This window comes from Solanum lycopersicum, chromosome 1 (genome assembly GCF_036512215.1).
Source record: "Solanum lycopersicum chromosome 1, SLM_r2.1".
Classification (NCBI taxonomy): Eukaryota; Viridiplantae; Streptophyta; class Magnoliopsida; order Solanales; family Solanaceae; genus Solanum; species Solanum lycopersicum.
In genome coordinates, this window is record NC_090800.1 from 43,947,559 (window position 1) to 43,973,648 (window position 26,090).

General features: G+C 38.1%; 1 protein-coding gene across 1 annotated transcript; it reads right to left on the reverse strand.

Annotated features, from left to right (window-relative positions):
• Positions 1 to 10,535: 10,535 nt before the first annotated feature.
• On the reverse strand, positions 10,536 to 14,655 carry LOC138342114 (uncharacterized). Its single transcript, XM_069294302.1, has 4 exons — positions 12,646 to 14,655; positions 11,683 to 12,544; positions 11,435 to 11,624; positions 10,536 to 11,244 (listed from the first exon to the last, which is right to left on the reverse strand). The coding sequence occupies exons 1-4, from the start codon at positions 14,653 to 14,655 to the stop codon at positions 10,536 to 10,538; spliced, it is 3,771 nt and encodes a 1,256-aa protein (XP_069150403.1).
• Between the last annotated feature and the right edge of the window lie 11,435 nt (positions 14,656 to 26,090).

Genomic DNA, 26,090 nt, shown 5'->3' on the forward strand with positions numbered 1-26,090 from the left:
ACAAATAAAAAGCATCTTCATTGGGTTTTGAAATGATGGATTATGTCGTTGCTTTTCCGACCAATAAGAATTGGTTTTATGCCATGTCTCAGCCTAAGAACTGTTGGACTGATCATGTATTTTTATAAATAGATGCTTTTACAATGATGTATATGATACATTGTGTTTGTATGTTATTTATACATATCAAAATCATATATCACTTTCAGCAACTAGTATTTTTTTAATTAAATTTTTTCAAATGTATAATTATTTTTATATTTTATTTGCAGTACATTGATGTTATTTTTTACTACCTTCGAAAAAATCAAAACTTCAAAGCATAGATCAATACACATACACAACAGTCAATTGTTTGTTCAGCGCACATATCAACAATACCCATGATAGGTATTATAACAGTGAGGTTGATGAAGATATTAGTACCCAAGAACACCTTGATCGTGCAAGAGCTGTATCAGTACATGAGAGGTCAATAATCAACGTCATGAAAGGTTTTTTAATACCAGCTGGATTACCATGGCATTTGGTGGATGATGTTTATATTCTGATCAATTATGATGGAGATTTTCATTGGGTATTAGCTGTGGTTGAATTGAATAAGAGGTTGATACGCGTGTATGACTCTTCTTTGGGCACAAGGAAACGTGTATATTCTGACGAGATAAAAAAATTGTCAAGGATGTTACCTTCTTACCTGATTGACAGCGGTTTCTTTGAAAACAATGAGCAGACAAACTGGTCAGTTCTTGATGCATACAAGGACAAACAAAACAGGTGTACCTTTAGAGTCACATATTTCTTTCAACATTGAATACGCTGAAGGTATCATGCAACAAGAAAACGATAGCCTGTAAGTATTTTCAATTCTGGTCTACAATATATGTGTAAACTATTTTACAAATTTATATTACGTATTTTGTTGTAGGGACTGCGGGTTATACGTAGCTACATTTGCAGAGTTTTTGAGTGACCAACTTGTTATACCACCTGATTGTCGCGCCCCATTTTCGCAGAAAACGGGTTTTGTGCACGACCTAACAACTCTTTTGGGATTTCGAGTTTGGAGTCGCCACCTAACGAATTAAGGCGCGTTAGGGCACCTATCAAACCTAACTAAGTCTAGCTAAGGTCAACGAGCCAGAGATTATGGTAAGATTTCAAATTACCTCGAGAGGAAGGTGTTAGGCATCCCTCGAGGTCCACAAATGTGGGTCCCAGCCGTATCTCATGCAATCTATGTGAGGGTTACAATTAGCAGTCAAGGTCACTTCATTTATTAATTTATTTAATCTTGCTAAGTGATAACAAATATAATTAAAAAAAATTAATATTATTTTTTTTATTTTTTTTATTTGAGCATGCAAGGCTAGGTGATAGCAATAAATAAACAATCAAATTTTATTTTTATTTAAGCATATGAGACTATGTTATAAACAAAATTGGCAAAAATTAAGCAATTAGTATGTGCAAAAGTAAAGTTTGAAAATTGATAAGTTTTGAGTAGGAATTTTTATTTTTTTAAAAAATGTTTGTTTCTTTATAGGGATGATGCCACGATATTGTTGATCGCGCTCTTCCACCATAGAAATAATTTTGATTTGAGGTCGGTCTAAAAAATAGTTTATGTTTTTTGAAAATGATTTAAAAGATTTAGTTTACATGTAGGCACATAAATATTTACACATAAATACACATAATTCCTTTTGAAATTCATGGGTAGGTGGTACTTCCAAGGACGCGTCAGTTTAATTTAAAAAATTGGAACTAGACCTCATAGTTCCTTTGACTTTCCCACTAACGATAGGTTAGGAGATAGTGCTTATAATTTATTTCAAAAATAAACAATGTCATAATAAATCCAAAGTTTTAAAGGAAGATTGAATAATGACTTTTAAGAAAATTATGTTTGCAAAACTTTGTAAGTAAGAAAAAAAAGCTAGTAGAACATTAAGGTGGTAAATTTAATAAATGCAAAGGTTTTACTATGAAATATATTTTAAAAGCTAAGTAATTTGTTAAGTGCATGAAATGATTCTAATTTAATATCATTATTATTTTAAGAAAATAACATATTGCATCATGAATGCGGAAATCTTCAAGAAGTCAAATGGGATTACTAATTAAATAATATTAACTAATTTTAGGGGGAGGGCACAAATATGCATAATATTTTTCTTTTTAATGGATATGTTAAAAGTTATTTACAAGCCTATAGACGTGATTTCTAGGTTTTCAAAAAAGAGAGTAACACATATATGCATGATTTTGTAAATCTAAATGATATGAACAAATTAATCCTTAGGCATGGTTCCTACGTGATAAGACAATGCTAAAAGTTATAACATTTTTAAAACACCTAATCGGCCTACTAAATTATTATGATTTGATTTTAACATTCAAAAAATTAATGGAATCTTGTTATTATTTTTTTAAGACTTATTAACAAAGCGTCAAGCAAATTGAAAATTGGTTAGATTATAACACCTACAAACAATAATTCTAGGTGGTTAAAGATAAACCTATAGGCATGATTTCTAACTTTTTTTTTAAAAAAAAATACAATGAACAAGTAGGCATGTAAATCCCCCTCCCTTAGACGATCCCCAAATAAATTTATATATGAGAGCGTTAGAGTTACAAATGTTACAACATTCGAATAAATAAAGTAAGAAAAAAAATATATAGATTCAAATAAACAAATAAATCTTTCTTCATGGTTAATCTTCAACTTGAACTTCAAGTTTGAAACCTGTCAAAGCAATCAAATAACTACACAAGTAATCACATTTATTAGTCAAGGTGAGACAATATGAAATTGTTTAACAACTTATACATAACAAAGGAATAGAACAATGAGCTCACACAAATGTATGAATACAAAAATAATTTAAATGTTAATTCCGAATACTAACCGGTTAAGTAGATTAGGAATGGTAGCAATGAAAAACAAGTTGATCCAACCTTTACTCGAACAAAAGCAAAATAACAAAGTAGCGAAGAAGAGCACTTTAATGTTTACCGAAATCTTAATGTATTTAGAGTAGCAAGAGAGCAATGAGAGAATGAAGAGTGATGAGAGAATTTGTGATTGAGAGTGAATGATTGTATGAATTGATGAAATAATGAAGGGAGGGTTTTTTTTATTTATATAGCAAAGAGAGGGAAGCAAATAAGGAAAAGAAATATTTAAAGGAATCCATTAAATATATTGTTTTCCTTATTATAAAAGAGGACCAAATCAGAAAAATTTTAAAATATTTCATTACCAAATATAAACAAGTAAGAATAAATTAATATGGAGTAATATTTATTTTTCCTTAAATAATGAAGGGCAAAATTAATAAAATCCTTCCTGCCAAATACGAGTCAAATTCCAAAATTAACATGTCAAAATATATTTACAACTAAATAAGGCTAAGCTATTAATTACAAATTATTGGGAGAAGGAAAAAAATAACTGTTTAAGGAGAAACATATAATTTTAGTCAATATTCTAAAGATCAGGTAACCTATAATTTTACCGTATAGGGACAATCTATATATCATGGCAACAATATCATTTCAATGCATCTGTCACATAGTTCAGCAATTTAAGGAATATAATCAATATACCAACATCAAGAACAAATTCAAGCATCACTTAATTAACTAGAGGTGGGTGCATATTTGCATCATATTAGTTAGGGGGATAATTAGTTTAAAATCAGGGGTAAATATTTCTAAATCAAGAACGTATTAATTCTTATAGAGAGACAAATAACAAAGGTGAATTACATTTAGCAATACACAAGTTGACAAAGAGGACATGATTAAGATCAATAACAAAAGTAGCAGCAATCTGAGGCCAAGATGATTTTTGTGTAAAATTATATATCAGACAATCAAAGCCAACTTGTAAATGAAAAGACGATTAAAATTGCTGAAAGATGAGATAATGAGTTAAAGTAAATGTACCCGTGTGGATCTGTTAGAGAGATCCGTCTTTAACCAACTCGCATTTCCAAAAGACTTCATCGAAGTTGTTGTCGTCGCCGGTGGAGCCTGCTGCTGCACTGTCTCGCCAGGCTGCTGGTTTCGCTGGACAAAGCTGCCGGTAGTCTTTGCAGGTTGCTGTCCAGCTGCTGCTTAGCCATCACTGCTGCTCGTCCACGCCGGCATCGCTGCTGCTGGCTGGAGCATTTGCTACTGGTCGCCTCGCTTGGATGTTGTTGTCGATGGTGATCCTGCAAAGAGATAAAAAGAAGAGGGGGCGGAGAGAGGGAGAAGGACGGGAAGGGGAAGGAAGCGAAGGGGAGAGGGGAGGAAGAGAGAGAGAAGAGCAGCGGGGCTGCTTGGGTCACCGTCCAGCTGTCTCCCTCGCCGGAAAAAATGGAGGAGAGGGAGAGAAAAGGGAGAGGGGAGGCGGCTGGAGAGGAAGAGGAGGGAGAAGAAGAGAAAATTTTAGGTTTTGATATTTTTAGTGTATTGAAATCAAGAAGAAAAGGGAATTTAATCACAACCGTTGATTTAAAGGGCTAGGATTCGATCTAGGATTTATTTATTTAAATGGACGAATGAGATTAAAAGATGACATTTAAAAGTCAGATTTGGTTGGATATGAAATGGCTAAAATTGCAATTAAATTGGCTAGAATTGAAATGAAAGAGAGACTATGATTGAAATAAAATTTAATTGAAGTGGCTAGAGTTGAAAGAAATTATGATAGAATAGGCTAAAATTTAAGGAAAGTGTAGGAATTACTATTTAATTAAAATACTACATATATTAAAATATTTTATATAATTAAAAATCATTTAAATTTTAAAATATTTGAAATTCATTAATAATTTTAAAATATTTTAATTATATTTACGATAACTTTATAAAGTAAAACATACTAAAATATATAATTTTCAAGCAAAGTCAGCTAAAAATTCTAAAATTTAAAACACGTATTTAATCGAATAGTATTCCTAAAAATGGTCAAAGGTCAGTCAAAATTGGGTGTCAACAGCTGCCCCTTGGTTGATTGAGAATGAAGAACGAATTGTCAGGCAACCAACGTTGACTTAGTAGCCGATTTTGTTCGACGGACGACAGATGTCAGTGGGATCAATTGAAGTGATACAGAGTTGAAAAAGGATACGACGGAGACTTTGGTTTTAAGTCGCCTACATATCTCTGGTTATACGAGAATCAGGTCGTGTGTAGTTCTAGATTCAAGAGCAAATGAAACTCTTAAAAGTTGAAAGAGCGCTAAGGTATTCGAACGGCACGATATCGACTTGAATAGATAAGATTAGAGTAGCGAGAAAAGAGAGATAGAGTGGCTAAAAGAGCAAGACAGAGAAACGAGAAGAGCATGATAGAATGAGGTCATCAGCCTTTGAGCACGGTTCAGAGTATCAGTAGCAAAGAATTGATAGGGTCTTTGTTGTGATAGATGATAGCATGATAATTGTGATCAAGGGCGATCGATCATATCTGCAAATTCTAGATAAAATGTTAGCTTATAAATAGATAAAGTATGACCAATAATAATAAAATATGAGTTCTAACTAGACAAGAGGTGATAAAAAGTGTATCTGCTTGAGACATAGTGCAAGCCTTGATAGTCTTTAACTTCTTGAAGGATTGAACCCATCTCTGAAGAATAACGTCAACTCCAATAGATTTGATAGTATAAAGATATAATAATATAAGAAAAATCTCTAGTTGTAGGATATTCTAAACGTCATTTTAAGGCGGATGAGCCTAAGTGTCATTTTAAGGCGGACAACCTAAATATCTTATAAAGCGGACGAATAAATGTCTTATGAGGCGGACAAGCCTAAATGTCCCTTTTAAGGTGGACAGCCTAAATGTCCTATAAGATGGACAAACCTAAATGTCGTTTTAAGGCGGACGAGCCTAAATGTCCTATTATAAGGCAGACGAGCCTAGATGTCGCATTGTAAGGCGGACGAGCCTAGATGTCGCATTGTAAGGCGGACGAGCCTAGATGAAGAGATAGAAAGTCACAGTTGCGAGTTGAATTCGAAGATATCTTCGTGGTAGCCTGAACAACAGATGAATAGCGAAACGATAGTGTGAGGAGTCAAGAATTTGTCGAAGCCTTTGTGTGTAAGCAAGGGAACAGCGGTTCAGAAGGCGACTTTGTTTGTAATCTGCATAACTGTAACTCTTAATAGAGTAATTAGAGCAGAATAAGCGGTAAATGTAAACATGATGCAATTTCCCATATTGACCATGAATGTTTTCCTTAAGACCATGCAAAATGATGTCTTAGGCTATGATGTCTAGGGCCATGATATGCGAAATGTATCCTCAGGTCATGAAAATGTTGTCTGCAGGCCATGAAAATGACGCCTTTAGACTATGACACTTTCGAATCATGATAGACAGAAATTAAACCCTTAGGCAATGATATGATGTCCGCAGGCTATGAAGATGCTGCCTTTAGACTATAATACCTTAGGGACATGGTAAGCATAAAATAAGTCCTCAGGCCATGACATGAAGTTCGCAGGCCATGAAAGATGGCGCCTTTGGAGGATGACGCCTTTGGAATATAAATAATGAGTAAAGAGAGCGTATCTGTTTTTGACATCTGTTGATACTTATGACTTGATTCGATTCGGGCACATGTAAACTTCGAGCACGGTGCAATCCTGGGCTGATGCAAACTTCGGGCACAATGCAGTCTCGGGCACAATGCGATGATGCATTTCTTCGGGCACATGTAATATCGAGCACATGCAATGATGCATTTCTTCGGGCACATGCAATATCGAGCACAATGCAATGATGCACTTCTTTGGGCACAATGTAATATCGGGCACATGCAGTATCGAGCATATGTAATGATGCATTTCTTCGGGCACATCTAATATCGGGCACATGCAATGATGCATTTCTTCGGGCACATAAAATATCGAGCGCATGCAATAATGCAATTCTTCGAGCATAAGTCAATATTGGGCATATGCGATGATGTATTTCTTCGGGCACCTGAAATATCAAGCACATGCAATAATGCATTTCTTTGGACACATGCAATATCAAGCACATGAAATTATGCGTTTCGGCATTCTCAGGCATAATATAATGATGTAGTTCTTTGAGCATAGTGCGATATCAGGCGTAGGTGCAAATGATGAAATATCGGGCATAATGTAATTTGTCAGCACAGCAGTTGCTTGAGGGCATACAGTAGCTTGGGCGTCCGCCTTATTGGAAGGATCGAGTGTCATTTGTCGGGCTCAAATGTGGTAATGTCGATTGTTGAAGTTGCCTTTGTATGTGTACCTGCATTTTCTACATTCAAAGAAAAATAGTTAGTTTAAAGGGGGGAGGTTGATCTGTATCCATGATTTGGCGCAACGTGCTCCTTTGGCTTGCCATCCACACCTCTTCAGCGTCTGTTTTTTTATAAAAAGGGGGGAATTTTTTTTGAAAGATTTTGAAATCATCATTTAATAAAAGCTGATGTCGAATCTTTGATCATGGAATATGTTGAGACTTTGCAACGTCTGACTCAAAAGTGGAGCTATCATTTGATCGTCGTTGTAAGCTGACTGCTTGTTGAGGAGAAACTTTCTGTGAAATTTTTGAGTTTACTCAAAAATTCTGCCCCAGTATGAAGATGTGCCAGGAGAAATCTTGATGGAATTTCTCAATAATTCTGCCCCAGTTTGAAAAGGGGAAAATGAAAGTTTTATTTACAATAAGATCGAACCCTATAGGAGCGCCTACGTATCCCCTCTTAAACGGGAATCAGGTCTTACGTAGTTCCAAATTACAAAAAGCATGAATCAATCTCTAGATGTAATACTTTTTCACAGAATCTGAATTGATAGGTTTTGCCCAAACTTCTCTATCCATTTTTGCAAGTATGAGGGCCCCGCCTGTCAGTACTCGAGAGACTATGTACGGACCTTGCCAGTTTGGTGAAAATTTACCCTTTGCCTCCTCTTGATTTGGGAAAATCCACTTCAAAACCAGTTGCCCAGGTGAGAAATGTCTGGGTTTAACCTTCTTGTTGAAAGCTCTGGCTATTCTATTCTGATAGAGCTGACCATGACAAATGGCGTTAATTCTTCTTCCATCTATTAATGCCAAATTCTCGTCCCGACCTTGTATCCAGTCAGCATCACTCAACTTTGCTTCTTGGATGATCCTTAGGGAAGGTATCTCTATTTCGGCGAGTATCACAACTTCAGTGCCGTATACTAAGAAGTAAGGTGTGGCCCCTGTGGAAGTTCTGATTGTGGTACGATACCCCAGTAATGCGAAAGGTAGCTTTTCCTGACAGTGTTTGTGATTATCGATCATCTTGCGCAATATCCTTTTGATGTTTTTGTTTGCTGCCTCAACAGCCCTGTTCATCTGTGCCCTGTATGCTATAGAGTTTCGATGACTGATCTTGAACTTCTCACACATTGATCTCATTAGGTCACTATTTAGGTTGGTGCCGTTGTCAGTGATGATTGACTCAGGAATTCCAAACCTACAAATAATGTTATTTTTGAAAAAGTCATCCACAACTTTCTTTGTCACTGATTTATGGGAGGTGGCCTCAACCCACTTGGTGAAATAGTCAATTGCGACAAGAATGAATCTGTGCCCTTTGGATGCTGTTGGCTCGATTGGACCAATGACATCCATGCCCCATGCTGCGAACGGCCAAGGTGAACTAGTGACATGGAGTTCGTTGGGAGGTACTCGAATCATATCTGCGTGAGTCTGACATTGACGACAATTCTGGACGTAGCGAATGCAGTCTGTCTCCATAGTTAGGCAATAATATCCTGATCTCAGAATCTTCTTTGCTAATGTAAAATCGTTCATGTGAGGGCCACAAGTGCCTGCATGTATCTCTTCGACCAGCCTGCGAGCCTCTCTTGCTTCGACGCATCTTAGCAGCCCCAAATCGGGAGTTATCCTATAGAGGATTTCCCCACTTAAAAAGAATTGGGTTGCTAACCTTCGAATTGTACGCTTTTGTACACTTGTTGCATCTTATGTATATTCACCACTCTTCAAATATCCTCTAATGTCATCGTACCAGGGCTTTCCATCAGGCTCTTCCTCAACATGGAAACAATAAGCTGGTTGTTCATGTATGTGAATGTGAATAGGATCGATGTAATTGTGATCAGGGTGTCGAATCATAGAAGACAGAGTGGCTAAGGCGTCTGCGAATTCATTTTGGACCCTTGGTACATGTCTAAATTCTGTTTTGACAAACCTTTTACATAGCCTATGCACGCACTCCAAATATGGTAACAACTTTTGACTTTTTGTTGCCCAATCACCTCGAACCTGATGGATCAATAGGTCTGAATCCCCTATTATTAGCATTTCCTGGACATCCAAGTCAATCACGCATCAGAGACCTAGTATGCAGGCTTCATATTCGGCCATACTATTTGAGCAAAGGAATCTGAGTTTTGCTGATACTGGATAATGTTGCCCGGTGGGTGAGATCAAAATAGCCCCGATGCCGGATCCATTCAGATTTTTAGCTCCATCAAAGAACATTCTCCATCCATCATATTCTTCAGAAATGTCCTCTCCCACAAAGTCCACCTCTTCATCTGGGAAGTAGATCTTCAACGGCCTGTAATCATTGTCCACGGGATTCTCTGCCATGTGGTCTGCTAATGCCTGTGCTTTCACTGCTTTTTGCGTGACATATACTATGTCAAACTCGCTCAACAATATCTGCCATTTTGCCAGTTTACCTGTGGGCATGGGCTTTTGAAAAATATACTTCAAAGGATCCATCCTTGAAATCAAATAAGTAGTATGTGATGAGAGGTAATGTCATAACTTTTGGGAAACCCATGTTAGAGCACAACAGGTACGCTCTAATAGAGAGTATCGGGCTTTGCATAATGTGAACTTCTTGCTCATGTAATATAGCCTGCTCCTTCTTCCCTGTTTCATCGTGTTGTCCCAAGATGCAACCGAAAGCATTATCCAGTACTGAAATATACAAAAGTAATGGTCTACCTGACTCTGGTGGAACCAACACAGGAGGATTGGATAGATAGTCTTTGATCTTGTCAAATGCCTGTTGACATTCGCTTGTCCATTTCACCATTGCATCCTTTTTTAACAACTTGAAGATAGGTTCACATATGACAGTAGACTGAGCTATAAAACGACTAATGTAGTTAAGTCGTCCTAAGAAACTTATTACCTCCTTCTTGCTTTTTGGCGGGGGGAAGGTCATGAATGGCTTTGATATTTGATTGGTCCAATTCTATACCTTGATGACTGACAATGAAACCTAAAAGCTTTCCAGCAGGCACACCAAAGACACATTTCGCTGGATTCAGTTTCAGATTGTACTTGCGTAGCCTGGCAAAGAATTTCCGTAAGTCCTCAAGATGATTTGAACTTTCCTTTGATTTGATGATGACATCATCCACATAAACTTCAATTTCCTTATGGATCATGTCATGAAACAATGTAGTCAATGCCCTCATGTACGTAGCCCCAGTGTTCTTTAATCCAAAAGGCATCACCTTGTAGTTATAGACGCCTCACGGCGTGATGAAGGCAGTTTTCTCAGCGTCGTCTTTGTGCATCTCAATTTGATGATAGCCGACAAAGCAATCCACAAATGACTGAGTTTCGTGCTTAGCACAATTGTCAATTAGTATGTGTATGTTTGGTAAGGGAAAGTTATCTTTAGGGCTAGCTTTATTGAGATCTCGATAATCCACGCAAACTCTGACCTTGCCGTCTTTCTTGGGCACTGGAATGACATTTGCAAGCCAAGTTGGGTATTCTGTCACTTGGAGTATCCCAGCATCTAATTGCTTTGATACTTCTTCTTTGATTTTCAAACTCATCTCAGGCTTGTATTTTCTCAGCTTCTGTTTTACTGGAGGACATGTTGGATCAGTGGGCAGTCGATGGGCTACGATTGAAGTACTTAGCCCTGTCATGTCTGCGTAGGACCACACGAAAATATCTTTATTCTCTATGAGAAACTCGATATACTCTCTTTTGTCTTCTTTTATCATATGGATGCTTACTCGAGTTTCATGTGTCACCTCTGCATTTCCCAAATTCACCACTTCTGTCTCTACCAAGTTTGGATTGGGTTTTTCCTCGAATTCCTTAACCCTTTTGATTAACTCCTCGGGAACCTCATTGTCTTTGACTTCTTCTAAGTCATTAATATTAAGTTGAGCAGTCTCATTGTATGCCATAGTCTCAGAGTCGACATTTTTATAGTGAATTTTGCTGGTGAGAAAAAAAAATAGCAAACAATTAAATATAAGGCAAAAATATGGAAAAGAACTTTATTGATAAAGATTTGAAAATTTCATAAGTCCTCATTCTAAAGCAATACAGAGGATGGGAATTAAAACGTTTATTAAAAACTCTTTTTATTTGAATTAAAACTTGATAGAAAAACATCTTCCAAGGCTACCCAGATGCTCGACGAGGTCTGGATGGAGTCGAGGTCCAGTTGCTGACGCTGATCTTTGCTTCCTTGCTTCCACTAGGGCCCCCTTTCTCCTCCTCGTTGATCACGACGTTGCAAACTTTCCCCTCTTCTTTGGTTAGCGATAACCCCTTCAAGTCGTCTGAGATCTCATCAGTACTGCCGCCCATGAAACCTGCTGATCGAAATGATTGATGCAATGGCGGTATGGGTTTCTTCAATGGATAGTATACCCATCTCTAGGTGGTTGCCAATCGAGCCATTCTTCGGTAGTGTACTTATATCCCAAACCAAAGTGGTGGAATGTCGAACAGGCTGTATAGGTTTCACTATCCCTTGCAATTCAGCCCCCAATACTTTCCCAAGCTCGAAACCGAACCAGGCCATCATATCTATGATTTTTTGGCTGAACCAAGGTTGCAACTCAATATTACCAACAAGCTCCACTGTATGGTACATTTCACCATCCATATTCTCTCTTCCTTCAATCGTGTATACAGGATGACCCTTTTCTCCATGGACTACAACCTCTTCGTAATCCCATTCAAACTTCAGGCATTGGTAAAGAGTAGATGGAACTGCTCCAGCCATATGAATCCATGGACAACTCAACAATAAGTTGTACGATGAAGGGATGTCCAAAATTTTGAAAGCTATGGGGAAAGTGACAGGACCAATGAGCATGTCCAAGGTTATCTCCCCAATAGTGCCTCTCTGGGAGCCATCAAATGCCCTCACATTCATCTTCCATGTCTGAATTTTTGCATTATCCACGCCCAGCCTCGTCAGTGTGCTCAGAGGGCAAATGTTTAAACCTGAACCTGCATCAACTAATGCTTTGTTTATCACCTTATCCTGATATTGAACTGAAATGTACAGAGCTTTATTGTGAGTTGTTCCTTCGAGTGGCAGCTCATCTTTGTGAAAAGATATTTTGTAAGCCTCAAAGACCTGCCCCACCATTTGGGATACCTCTCCATGAGTGATGTTAGATGGGACATAAGCTTCACCAAAGATCTTCAGAAGGGCATTTTGATGAGTTTCAGAAGATTGCAGTAACTCCAGAATTGATATTTTGGATGAGGTTTTACTCAACTGCTCAATGACAGAGTATTCTTTAGCTTGAACCTTTTTCCAAATACCTTGATTTTCAAGCTCTACGACTGGTGTTTGGATTTGCTAGAGCTTCCCTGAACCAAATTTTCAGAAGTGTAAATTCTTCCAGATCTGGTGACCCCTGTTGCAACATCTGTCTCTTCCACATTCATTTGTCTTTTGTTGTAATCCCAAGGTACAACATGTGTATCACATTGTATTGGGGAGGATGCCCTATAGACAGTGAACGGTGGTCTGGGTGCAACAACTTCTACTTCAAATGGGGCGAGTCCTTGCACTATTAGTGGTGCTTGGGCAGTGGTAGACATGGCTTCTTCTGTTTCGACGGCCCAGTTAGATTCTTCCCAATCCCAGACATCACCAGCTTCCACCATGTTGACTTGATGGTTAGGAAGAGGATTATTCGCAACATTCGGTGTAGGATCCTTGAGTTGGATGGTTTTTGTATCAATCAACATTTGAACCTTATCCTTAAGGGCTCTGCAAACTTCGGTGTTGTTACCCTTCATCCCAGAATGGTAGGCGCATACCTTGTTAGGGTCATACCATTTTGTGCGAACATCCACTGGTAATGCAGGTATTGGGGAGACGTACCCAGCCTGTTTCAGTCTTTCATAAAGTTGTGTTATGGGTTCAGCCAAAGGGGTATAGATTTTTGTAGGTCTTCTTTCATAGGAAGGTCTGTTTCGGTAATTTGGTGTTTGAGTGGGTGGTGGAGTTTGGAAGTGTGTTGGTTGAACATTATAGACAGGATATGAGGCATGCAAATATTGAGGAGGAGCGTTTTGGTAATATATACGCATGGGTTGGGGAGATATAGGGGGTGGAGCTGAGGGATGTTTAGGGTATGGGGTGTGAGGGTATGGGGATGGTGGTGGGTTTATTGTCTTGTGCCTCAAAGGGGTCTTAGTTCCATGAGCCATCATTACAGAACCTGTTTTCTTTCGACTTTCTGTCATTCCACCAGATTGCAGAGCCTTGTTGGTTGCTTGTAAAGCCTCCAAGTTGATGATAGTCCCATTCTTTATGCCTTCTTCAATTCTTTCGCCTAGTTTGATGATTTCAGCGAAACTCTTTTCAGCCACTAGCATCATTCGGTCATAGTATTGTGGTTCTTGGGCACGAATGAAATAGTCTTTCATTTGAGATTCTTTCATAGGGGGTCTGGCCCTAGCCGCTTCAGACCTCCATCTTATGGCATATTCTCTGAAGGATTCACTCGATTTCTTCTTCAAATTTTGAATGTAAAACCAATCAGGTGCATTTTCAATATTAAAACCAAACCTATTCATGAAATCAGTTGCCATATCAACCCATTCTACCCATTTCTGCGAGTCTTGCTCAATATACCATGATAGGGCCTCCCCAGTAAGACTCCTCATAAACAACTTCATGAGTATCCTCTCATCTCTTCCCACCCCTACAAGTTTGTCACAATACATTCGTAGGTGGGCTTTGGGATCCCCAATGCCATTGAACATCTCAAATTTTGGAAGCTTGTATCCTTCGGGCAGTTCTACATCAGGGTGCATGCACAGATCCTCATAGCTCAATCCTCCTAACTTCTTATTTCCTTCAACATGTTGTACCCTGTTGGTTAAGTTGTCTAATCTCTCAGTCAGGTTTTTTATTAGGATGTCTTTTTGATGGGACTCTGATTCATGGAGGTCATGGGTCAGAGGGGCAGTTTCCACGTATATTGGATTGAGGTTGTTGTTTCCAAGAGTATATGGGATATTTGTGTTTGGGGTTGTTTCTGGGAAGGTTGGTTTGGTTTGTTGGTAATAGTGGTGAAATGGAACTTGGGTATTTTGGGCGTGGGGTGGTGGAAAGGTATTTGGACGGGTGGGTTCAGGTCGGGATATATTGATTGGAGGATTGTTTGGCATGGTTGTTTGGTTAGGAGGATTGTCTATGTTTTCTCCAAATTGGGTTCCAAGAGAGATAGACAACTTGGCCAAATCATGCATATGGGCTAGCTCTTCTTCCAATTGTGAAATCTTGCACTCAAGTCTTAGGACAAGATTATTTTGAAGTTGTCCTCCCTTAGAAGCTTCTACCCTTTCATTGGTGCTGTTGTCGTCAACCATTTTACCTTTGTCTTTGGAGCTTGCTCTTTGAGAATAAGGAGAAGGGGGGTCCCTTTTGATCGTGTATGTGCCAGGATGAAGGACAGATCAACCTTGGGAAATGGGAAAACAGTAGAATCAACAGAAAAGAGTTAGGGGTTAGGATAATATCATAATATCAACACGTTGTTTTGAGATAAATGCCCTAAATGCACGGGACCTCGTTGAGCAAGAGGTAGGCCTAAGCGACACATAAGTGATGCATAATAATTAATTCAAGCCTTATTTGCCAATTTGGAGTTTAGAGTTAGACAGTAAAATGACTTTCAATTTATTGAAATAATTTCTATTTATTACATCAGTCTAGAGATAACTAAAGGGCTAGGGATGACACATGGGGAATAAAGAGAAAAAAAACTTCAATTATGTTGCTCTCCAATGTTAGGCACAATCTGCTTCCTCATTTCTGGGGTAATGTAATAGTCGGTGTTTAGAAGGTTGCGAGCCCATTTGCTCTCTTTTTCATCGCCAAAACCAGGAAGACCTCCTTCGCTCAAATCTCGGTGCTCTGCGTCTTCTAAAAGCCATACGTAATATTCTGGTGTGCAGAAGGGTCGGTTCTCTTGAGCATAGATAGTTATCACATTCTTCCATCTTCGCAATATAGTGTTCACTTGCGGTAATTCTGACCCAAAGTCATATCCATAGTGGCTCATGTGGGATCGCAGAGGTATCTTTTGGATCTGTCCGAATTGTCAAAGGACTCGAAGTGGTGCGTATGGATGCACACCATTAAAACTGATAAGCTCAATAAAGTAAAGTTCATTTCATCTTATGATGGCACGTCGCGGCTTCAACCAATAATACTTCCATTGGATTTCAACGGCTGAGCGCTTCTTTTAGGTATGTGAACTAGTCCTCCGTTCCCACAGGGGAGATAAAATATTTCATCCTTAGGTGATGGTTGATAATTTTGTTCCCCATTGTCCCTCTAACAATGTCTACTTTATTAGCTCTTTGGTAGAAATGTTTGATGGCCCAAAGTTGCAGCAGAAAGTTGCACCCCTCAAAGTATCTTTTGCCTTTGGTGCATGCAGTCAAAGCTCTTAGAATTTCTGCAAGTATCATGGGGACTAAGGTCTTCCCACCTCGAGCCAACATACTAACCACGTAACACAAGCCGGTGTGGATCTTTCCTCTTTCTCTATGAAAAACCAATGAGCCTAATAGGGTGACGGCGAATGCATTAAGACGATACCTTTCCCATTTTGCAGAACAGCAAGCAAATTCTCTATGAAAGTTTTGATGACCTTCCTCATCCCCAAAGCGTGAATATAAGAACTCTAATGAAATCCAACCTTCTTTCAGACAAAGTAGACTTGGATTGTGACACATGCCCATTTGCTTCAGAAAAGATCTTGGACTTGGCTTATGTGGAACAATCATTTCCAACTCTTTATATGCGAGACCCATGAATCCTCCAACTTCTTCGATTGTTGGGGTTAGTTCAAAATCCTTTAATTTGAAGACTAACCTCTCAGTGTCCAAGAATTTCAACAATGCCTTGATTAAGTGACGATCTGAATCTACGGAGATCAAAGCAGTGAGGCCGCCTAACAGTTCATTTGCTTCTAACTCTCGATTTTTTTGAATATCTTTCCACCAAGTCTTGAAAATGGGATTAACTTTGACCATCATTTGCGTGTTGGGAAAGTGAGGGTGAGCCATGACTCTGCAAACAAAGTAACAAACGACTTCTAAACTCCATTTTGACAACGTTGGCTTGATTTAATTATTATGATCACGTTGACACATAAATATGCAATTTGTCAAGGATGTTGGGGCCCTTTAGACGAGAGGGTGGCTACTAATTATGTGGATTGACACCAAGGGTCAAACCACCTAGGGCTTATGCATCATGTATGACTTAACCAGGACTTCTAAGAGTTGGCTTGACACGGACATGAAAAGGATTCTATGCGAGAGGCTCGTGGCTTCGCGGTAGTAAAACTATCCGTTACGTCCACGCATATGCTGACTCTCTATAATGGGTATTTGAATAGGATTGAAGTAGTTGTGAGAGGTGCAAAGGCACAACATCACGAGAACAAAATAAAAAAGAAGAGGGTCCCAATTGGGGGAAGTATGAGCGGAATGCCAATTATCAAAGCAATAAACATTTAGCATTTAAATTGGAAAGCAGTAACATAAAGAAAGTTTATAAACAATAAATAGATAAATAAGCATGGATGAATGAAGAAATTTAAACATATCAAAATATTAAAATCACGCAAATAAAGAAAGAGGATACGAGATTAAACATGTAAGCAATTAAGGAAAAAGGGAAGAGGTGAAACATGGTAATAAACAATTAAGGAAAAGGGAAATGGTGGAACATGGAGAGAAGACAGTAAATAAGGCAACAAACTAAACATGGTAAGAACCTAACAAATAATGAAATGACCAAAAATCAAGTAAAACCCACACAAATAAGAAATTAACACGTAATGGTAAGAACCTAATATCCCAGTGGAGTCGCCATTCTATCGCGGGTTTTGTGCACGACCTAACAACTCTTTTGGGATTTCGAGTTTGGAGTCGCCACCTAACGAATTAAGGCGCGTTAAGGCACCTATCTAACCCAACTAAGTCTAGCTAAGGTCAACGAGCCAGAGATTAGGTAAGGGTTCAAATTTTCTCGAGGGGAAGGTGTTAGGCATCCCTCGAGGTCCACAAATGTAGGTCCCGACCGTATCTCATGCAATCTATGTGAGGGTTACAATTAGCAGTCAATGTCACTTCATTTATTAATTTATTTAATCTTGCTAAGTGATAACAAATTTTAAAAAATAAAAATAAAATAGTATTAATTTTTTTTATATTTGTTATCACTTAGCAATATTAAATGAATTAATAAATGAAGTGACCTTGACTGCTAATTGTAACCCTCACATAGATTGCATGAGATACGGCCGGGACCCACATTTGTGGACCTCGAGGGATGCCTAACACCTTTCCCTCGAGGTAATTTGAACCCTTACCCTAATCTCTGGCTCGTTGACCTTAGCTAGACTTAGTTAGTTTAGATAGGTGCCCTAAAGCACCTTAATTCGTTATCTGGGCTTATGATCGGGCATGAGTTTGATTTTATGAGAGCAAATACTAGGAGGGATCTCAATAATGTTCGCAATAGTCCACCCAATAGCTCTTTTAAAACTTTTTAGCACTTTCACCAAACACTCAACTTCTTGTTCATTCAGATCTAATGCAATGATTACCGGCAAAGTGTCACCATTTCCTAAGAATTCATACCTTAGATGAGGTGGGAGATCTTTTAATTGTAACTTTGGAGCCTCCTCTATAGAGGGTTTCGTGGGTGGAGACTCACGATTCTTCATGTTTAACTCATATTTCTTTGGTTTAAACTGAACATCACCTCGATCAAGGACCGCGACTAATGACTCATACTCTTCAATGCAATCATTATCATAATTCATTATCACTGCTACTAATGCTTGTACACCTAGACGATCTTCTATTTGTGTCTAAGATGACTCACCAACTTTGTAGGATATATCAGATACTGATTGGAGCTCACCACTCTGCCTCATAGACATACAAATGTTGAAGGTCACTTCTTCATTGTTCAACCGAAATTTCATCTGCCCCTTTTCCATATAAACTAAGGCTCTACCCATGACAAGGAATGGCCTCCCAAGAATTATGGGCACTTCAAAATCGACTTCACAATCAAGAATAACAAAATCTGCCAGAAATATGAAGACTCCACTTTTACTAGCACATCGTGAACTATCCCTTTAGGCCTTTTTACTTTTTGATCGGCCATCAGTAGCCGCATCGCAGTGTGCTTTATATCACCCAAACCCAACTTCTTGTAAATCGACAGGGGCATGAGATTTATGCTTGCCCCCAAATCACATAATGCTTTCGCAAAATGTAATAAGTCGATTGTACAAGGAATAGTGAACGCACCCAGATCTTCTTTCTTTTGTACAAGAGATCTTCTAGCAATAGCACTACAATGCTTCATTCTATCATCATCCTCAAAGGTGACCAATCTTTTCTTTGTAACCAGATCTTTCATAAACTTGGCATAACCAGACATCTGTTCTAAAGCTTCTACTAAAGGGAGATTGATAGAAAGGTGCTTCAGCATTGTTATAAAACGCCGATATTTTCCATTCTCGGTCTTTTTCACAAATCTTTGAGGAAATGGGGGTGGTGGTTTAGGCATGGGAGTTACCTTTTTAGGCACTTCAGCATATTTTCCAGTGTTATCTTCTATATTACCATTAACCTCTACCACTTTATCATTATCTTTTGTCACCTTTATCTCATTAGACGGCATAGGTGGGTCAATGGTTTGCTTACCACCGTGAGTAGTGATTGCAATACAATGTCCATCATTTTTCATATTTTGGACAGTGTTGCTAGAAAGAGTGCCTGGTTGCTGTGTGTTCACAGTCGTAGATAATTGGGCCAATTGTAACTTAAGCTGCTTAATCGATATTGCATGTGTATCGATTTTCTGCCCAATACCCGCTAAATCACTCCTTAACTCTTTACTGTGCTCATCACTAGCATCGAACCTCCTCATATTTTGTGCAACATATCCTCAACTCGCGCCATACCACCTCCACCATCCCTATGAGTAACTTCACGATTTTGAGGAGGAACATAGGGCCCATTCCTATCTTTTTTATTACCATAGTTACAAATGTTGAAGTTGTAGTCGCGGTTGTAATTTCTTTCTCGAACATAATGACCCTCATGGTTATAGTTACCATAGATTCAACCTTGGTTTCCTTGACCTTGGAGCCAATTCTCCTGATTAGAGCCTTGGGCACTCGGTCGAAAACCCCCCGTCTGCTCATATACCGCATAGAAATCCTCATCATGATAACATTCATCATTTGGTGATGGTGGTTTAGACAATTATTTAACTGTATTTATCTTTTCCACATCCCCAGTGACATGATTTAATACCAACCCAAGCTCAGTTCTCATCTAAGACATCTTTTACGAATCTTATCTGCGGCTGGATTGTGAGTTGATTGCCCTGTTAAGGTATTTCTTCCAGTATCTAACTTCATAGTACTCCAAGCTTTTTTATTCTGGTAGATTTTCTCTAACTATTCAGTAATCTCGGCCTAAGGACATTCCCCATAAGAACCACCCGCTATAGTATCCAATCCCGCTTTATTATTATCATTCTATCCCCGATAAAAGTATTCCTTCAGTGACTCATCATCGATGCGGTGATTAGGGACACTTCTCAAAAACGAAGTGAATCTATCCCAAGAACTACTAACTGACTCTCCTGGTATTGCCAAAAAGTTTTTCACTTTATCTTTGTGGTTTAGTTTCTTGGAGATCGGGTAGTAACGTGTTAAGAAAATATCCCTTAGTTGGTTCCAAGTGAAAATTGAGTTACAAGGGAGCTCATTGAACCAAATAGCAGCCTCTCCCGTCTGTGAGAGAGGAAAGACTCTTAGCCCTATTACATCCAAATCCAAATCAGACCTCCCTACACAGCTTTTACACACTGCCTTTACCTTAGCTATATAGGCATGTGGGTACTCAGAAGGTAGCCCTGAAAACCAACCTCTAGCAGTGAGCATTGGCATTAGACTACAAGTTATCACAAACGTGTGTCCTTGTGGTAGAGGGGGAAAGACAAATGGCCCATAAGAGTCTGCAATAATTTCATAGCCTCTGTAGTATTCTTGAGGACGTGGAGCGAGGTTTTATCCCCTTTGTTTATTTTCACCAGGATCATCGGGTTATAACTGACCATGAACATCAATTGGAGCTGGGATGTTCCGGTTTGAATGGCGTAGTGTACGCTCTAATTCGTGATCATGGGGAAATAAGGGTTCTCTTCCTCTCCGTGTATTTGGCATAAAAGGAAGATAGTTCTGCAAGAATAAAAAACAATAGGATAGTAAATACAAGAAAATATTGACTAAACTTTAGTAATAAGTTTAAGTTAATAAAAAATCTACATTCCCTGGCAATGGCACCAAAATTTGATAACGCTCAAACTTACTTCTCAAATAAGAAGTAGGCGGTCGATCAAATAAAGAACCCAACTAATGTGGTTGGGATCGTTCCAATGAGGAAAATAGTTCAGATTTAACTTTAATCTATTATTACTATTGTTTAGTCAATTATTTCCTTAGAAAACAAAAGACAATAAAAGGGGGGTTTTATATATAAATTAATCAAAATAATTAACTTAATTAAAGTAAACAACTAATAGGTTCAAATCTTGGAGTTTATTCAATTAATAAAAGAAACTAGGGTTTAAGTGTTCCCCACAGGTTATTAACTTGATAGTTCTAACTATAACTAGTCTTTCCTAGTATCTTGCATGCAAAGTGATAACTTATGTATTTCTAAATCCTTGGTCCGGCTACGTGTGTTGCTATACTAACCCTTACATTTACCTCATATTAAGCATTGTATTCGATATTTGACTAAGTTATTACCTCGTACCAATCAACCATAGCCTATTAGATAGAAAAAACTAAATCTATGTTGACAATTCTTGTCCTATTATCTATATCCTTGGTCCGACAAGTAGCATTAAGGCGAGTTCTAACGTTGTCCATCCTTTAAAAAGACTTCTAAATGAAAGAATTATCAACACATTTAAGACACTATTCTGGAATTTTTATTTTAGTTAGATTTTACCTCATTATTCACCCATAGTTCCCACAACCCTAGTTATGGACCATAGTCATAATCACAATATTCATATATGTAATATATAATTCATGCACTTACTTTAATGAGAAAGAATAAAATCCAGAAATTCAATTGATTAATCAACAAAATAACTAGCAATCTATTCCAGAAAAAAGTATAACAATCAAAAATTCTAATATGAAAGAGTTTACTAACGAAGTGTCTAACACCAAAAAGTCTAACCCCAAAAACAAGGTTTTTTGAACTATTTGTAATAAAAAAAAACCTAATAAAAGAAGGACTCTAATTACTTAAAATTTGTCTAAAAGCGGCTGGGTCAAAAGACCTCCTGACGGACCGTCGTGGTCACGACGAGCCGTCAAGGCCTCCGTCACCCCATACTTCATAAATTCTTTTACTGCTCTATTCATTACCGTCAACGGCAGGTATGTCGGACCGTTCCAAGCACGACGGTCCAGCAAGGGTCTCCGTTCCATAACACTTAAACTTCTTGAAAATTGGGTACTGGGACTACTCTTTAATCATTGCGACGAACCAGCAGGACGGATCGTCGTCGCTTTGATGCTTCGTCATGGACTTCCGTAATCCCACACTTAGGTCAGACTTCTCCATCTTCCTTCAGCAGCTTCACTATGATGCCACCTACGAACCGTCACAAGCTCCGTAGGTGGTAACTTCTGCTTTTCTTGCTCAAAAACATCTGCGTTCATCTTTAGACATATTTCATGCAAATGAAGAGAAACTTACATAAAAATCAATACAAAAAGGATTTTGTACACACACTGAACATAAGAAAAATTCATTAAAAATACCGTGAAACAATGCTATATCAGCAATCATACCCAAACTACGGTTCATTGGGAGCTAGTGACATGGGCATGCAAGAGGGGAAACAATTCTAATTTTAGAATGAATAATATGAACCTTAAGGGGTCTCTTGGGAAAGGGGCCAAGAGAGAAGAAAACCCATACCTTTTTGATGTTAAACTCTTGATTTGCTCATCGAAAACTTAACCCAATAACACGTCTAAGACTCCTCAATATCAAGTCCACTCGAATGACAACCTCCCCTAGCCTAGTGTGCGATTAACGTTTATTTTCGTGTGATTTCGTGTGAGTTCTTCAAGGGTGAAGAACTTGGTTTATTTTTCTGATTTTGTATCTTATTTTGGCAGAGAAAAACATGAGAAAGAACAAGAGAGATCGGGTGTGAGAGTGGAGAGATAAATGTGTGAGAGTGGGAGTTGTAACAGGCTTAGGAGTCTAGTTTTAGGACTTAGTCCATAATCTTTGTTTATTTAATAAATATCTGTTTTTTATTTTATTTTAAATCATATAATGAATTATTATTATTAATTAATTACATTTATTCAATATCTCAAATAAAAATTACTTTAATTCATTGTTTCCACCTAGGTTTGAACCCGGGTGGAGCAAGACTTCACTTCAAGAGCCCAATTTCGGCCCTCTCTCCTCAAAATACCCCTCCACCATATTAATTAACTAATAAATTTTATATTTGGGGTTATTACGATACTACCCTTATCCTAGAAAAAGACCATTTTACCCCTAGACCATCCAAACCTATGATTTTCCCTTTTTAAATCCGGTAAGACTCCTTCAAGTAAATTTTTGTATTAGAGAGCCCTACATGGTTGGACCCAACCTTTACAGCTCAAATCACTTCCCAAGTTAGTTTTCTTGGATATAGCAAGGGTTTCGAGGTCTGGTTCTACGCACATCAATCCATGAGAACCCTAGTCTAAATCATAGGCATCCTTGACACATTAAGCATTTCTTATCTTATCCATTTTAAGGGTTGTTACACTTGTACTTTTATTGCACATAAATATATAAGATATAACATAGTCTTAAAACTGAATGTCTCTTCTCATTACCATCTAACAAGAGTATAACAATTGGGCATGAAACATACATTAATACGATAAAAGCCACACATAGGCTATGCAATCTTTAATATTCAAATGAAAGGAAATAAACATATTGTCTTTAAGACTAATCAATATCCGAAGATATAAATGAAATTTTCCTCGAATTATTGAGAACCTATCCACCTTAGAGAATGAGAATCCAAGCCTTCCTTCAAAAGTCGTCACAAGCCTTCTAAGAGCGGAACCTAAAGAGTTGGGGAAAAAGGGAGAAAATGGGGTTAGCACATCACTTGTAATGAGTATGAGACCATATGCACACACAACATTAAATCATTTTAAAGAGGGACATTTCAATAAAGTATGCAATTTACATTGAAAAGCCTTATGCACATTTCAAGAATGCATACCAATCAATAAGACATATTCATTACGACAAGACCATGAACATCACAACCAAACAAGACTATTACTAAAGAACACTATCTATGTATACTAGTGCAATGACTAAGCAAAGTCCTATACATTACTTGATCAAGTTAACCTAACAAGAACCATAAACAATTCCCAACCTCACATAGCGTATCATTTAGAGTACATAACCTCATACTTAAGCAATAGAGACAAAACATATATTCATAAGTGAATTCAACATCATAAGGTGCCATCAACATTTAAGGTAATCATATACATATCATTTACATATATAAGAATATACTTACAAAAGAAAGTCCTCCTAATACTCCCTTCAAGTCTAAATAGTGCAATGTATCGGTAGTGTCCCATACCCCTCCCAAGAGTAATCTTAACCCCTTAGGTCATTCTAGTTAAAGTTCATTCCTTTAGTTAATTTTACCTTTTGGAAACATCATTCCGTAAACTACATAGATCAAATGACCTAGGAATCCAGTGTCATGGAACCCTGCACCGAACGAAGGCGGACTATTTGCCAAGGTAGTACTAAAACATGAACGTAGCATCTGTAAGACCCCGAAAATGACTTAGGTGAACTAGAGACTAACATGTTGATCATGATGGTATAATGTCCTAAATAAGTCTAATATATGGTATTGAAACATTGTGTAAGATTTTAAATGCATTGAAAGTCAAACGTGAAGGGACGACTAAGGCGTTCGATGACTAAGTCATCTATGTTCCTCAAATGTGGTTTTACGTGTTTATGTGTGGTTCATGAGGTTGTAAGGTTCTTAAATGAGTTATTATAGCATTTATAGTCAGTGTGCAAGGTTTTATTGAGTTTGGAGATCAAACATTCAAAAATGTCCATGACGTTTAAAAGATGTGCTTTGAAATGACCATGTGTGTCTAAGCATGTTTCGTTGAGTTTTTCGTGTTAGTTTTAGATGAAATTCATGTGAGAGGTGATAAAATTGTATACAATCATGTTTGGGTTTGAAACGTCCAGGCAAAAATCCCCAAGAACCAACCAAGAGTCCTTAAAGAAGGACACATTCTGGTGGTCAAAACTACCCAAGGCAGTCCACCTACGGATGGCAATCGACGGCCAGTGGCCTTGTCGACGGCCTGTAGGTGATGGGCGTCGGTTGGTACATAGAATGGGGAGATAATATACCAGTTACAAGTCTCCAAATCCTTCAACGAAGGCCAGGACGACCTGTTTATGGACCTATGCCTCGTCGATTGAGTCTGTCCCAGGCAGCCCCAAACGACGGAGGCATCAACGGCTCGTGGGCCTATCGATGCCACGTCGATGGGTGCTGTTGGTAGGGAATTAGCATGGAGAGGATAAGGACCAAGATAAAGCCTCAGCCCCTGACCACGAACAAATAGGACGGTCCGCAGGTCAAGGGACGGCCCGTAGGTTGGTGTCCGTCGATGGTGTTGTCTCCTGCGTGCAGTTTACTGCCAAGTGATGGGTGATGTTGTAATTTCACCCCACTTCAAAATAATAGTATTGGAGGTTTGTATGGGGTATTTTTGGTATTTTAAATGTGTTTATAAGCGTAAATCACATTGAAGATTTCATTCTTCTAAATCAAATTTCCAAATTCCTTAAAATTCTCTCTAAGACTCCATCGAAGTCCAAACTCAAGGAAGGGCCAAATTTACTGGAGATTCTTAATCAAAGTGAAGAATTGGCTTCATCAAGGTATGTATATTGATTTTTTAAACTCTCTTCATCAAGGATCCCCAATTCTCAATATGTTTTCTGAAGTTTTCAAGTTGAATTGTCCAATTTCATGATTCTACAACGGGTTCTTGTGACATGGCCTTGTCAGCGTTATATGTGACATGGCCTTGTCAGCGTTACTTTATGCAATATGATGATCATGGCCTTGTCGGCATTACTTGAAGTTATATGGCTATTTGTGTAATTTATTATGTGAAGTATGATGATTAAATGTTAAGAAATGTGAAAGTATATGTCTCGTATTAAAGTTATGTAGGTTATTATATTAGACTATGACTTTGACCTTGTGAGTATAGTCTTAGGGTTGATCTTGGTTATTCCTACTTGACTACCTGAGTCTATGTTGGTCACATTGATAATATTATGATAGTGTATAATATGACTTCTACATGATATGGTTATACTTTGGTGCTTCTAGAATGACATGTATTATGAATTAAGGTGAAGTATGTGGTGTCTTGTCTTAGTTGGCTTGTGTCCCTTACTTGATATATATATGATTATGGATATATGATGTCTTGACTTAAGATGTAAAGCTCTTAGTATTAAATGTATGCATGACATGTGACCTTCGATGAATGTTGAAGTCGTAAGCCGTAATGGTTCGTTCAAAATAAAGGAATGATGGACTTAAGGTTAACTGGCTGGAATGGAATCATATT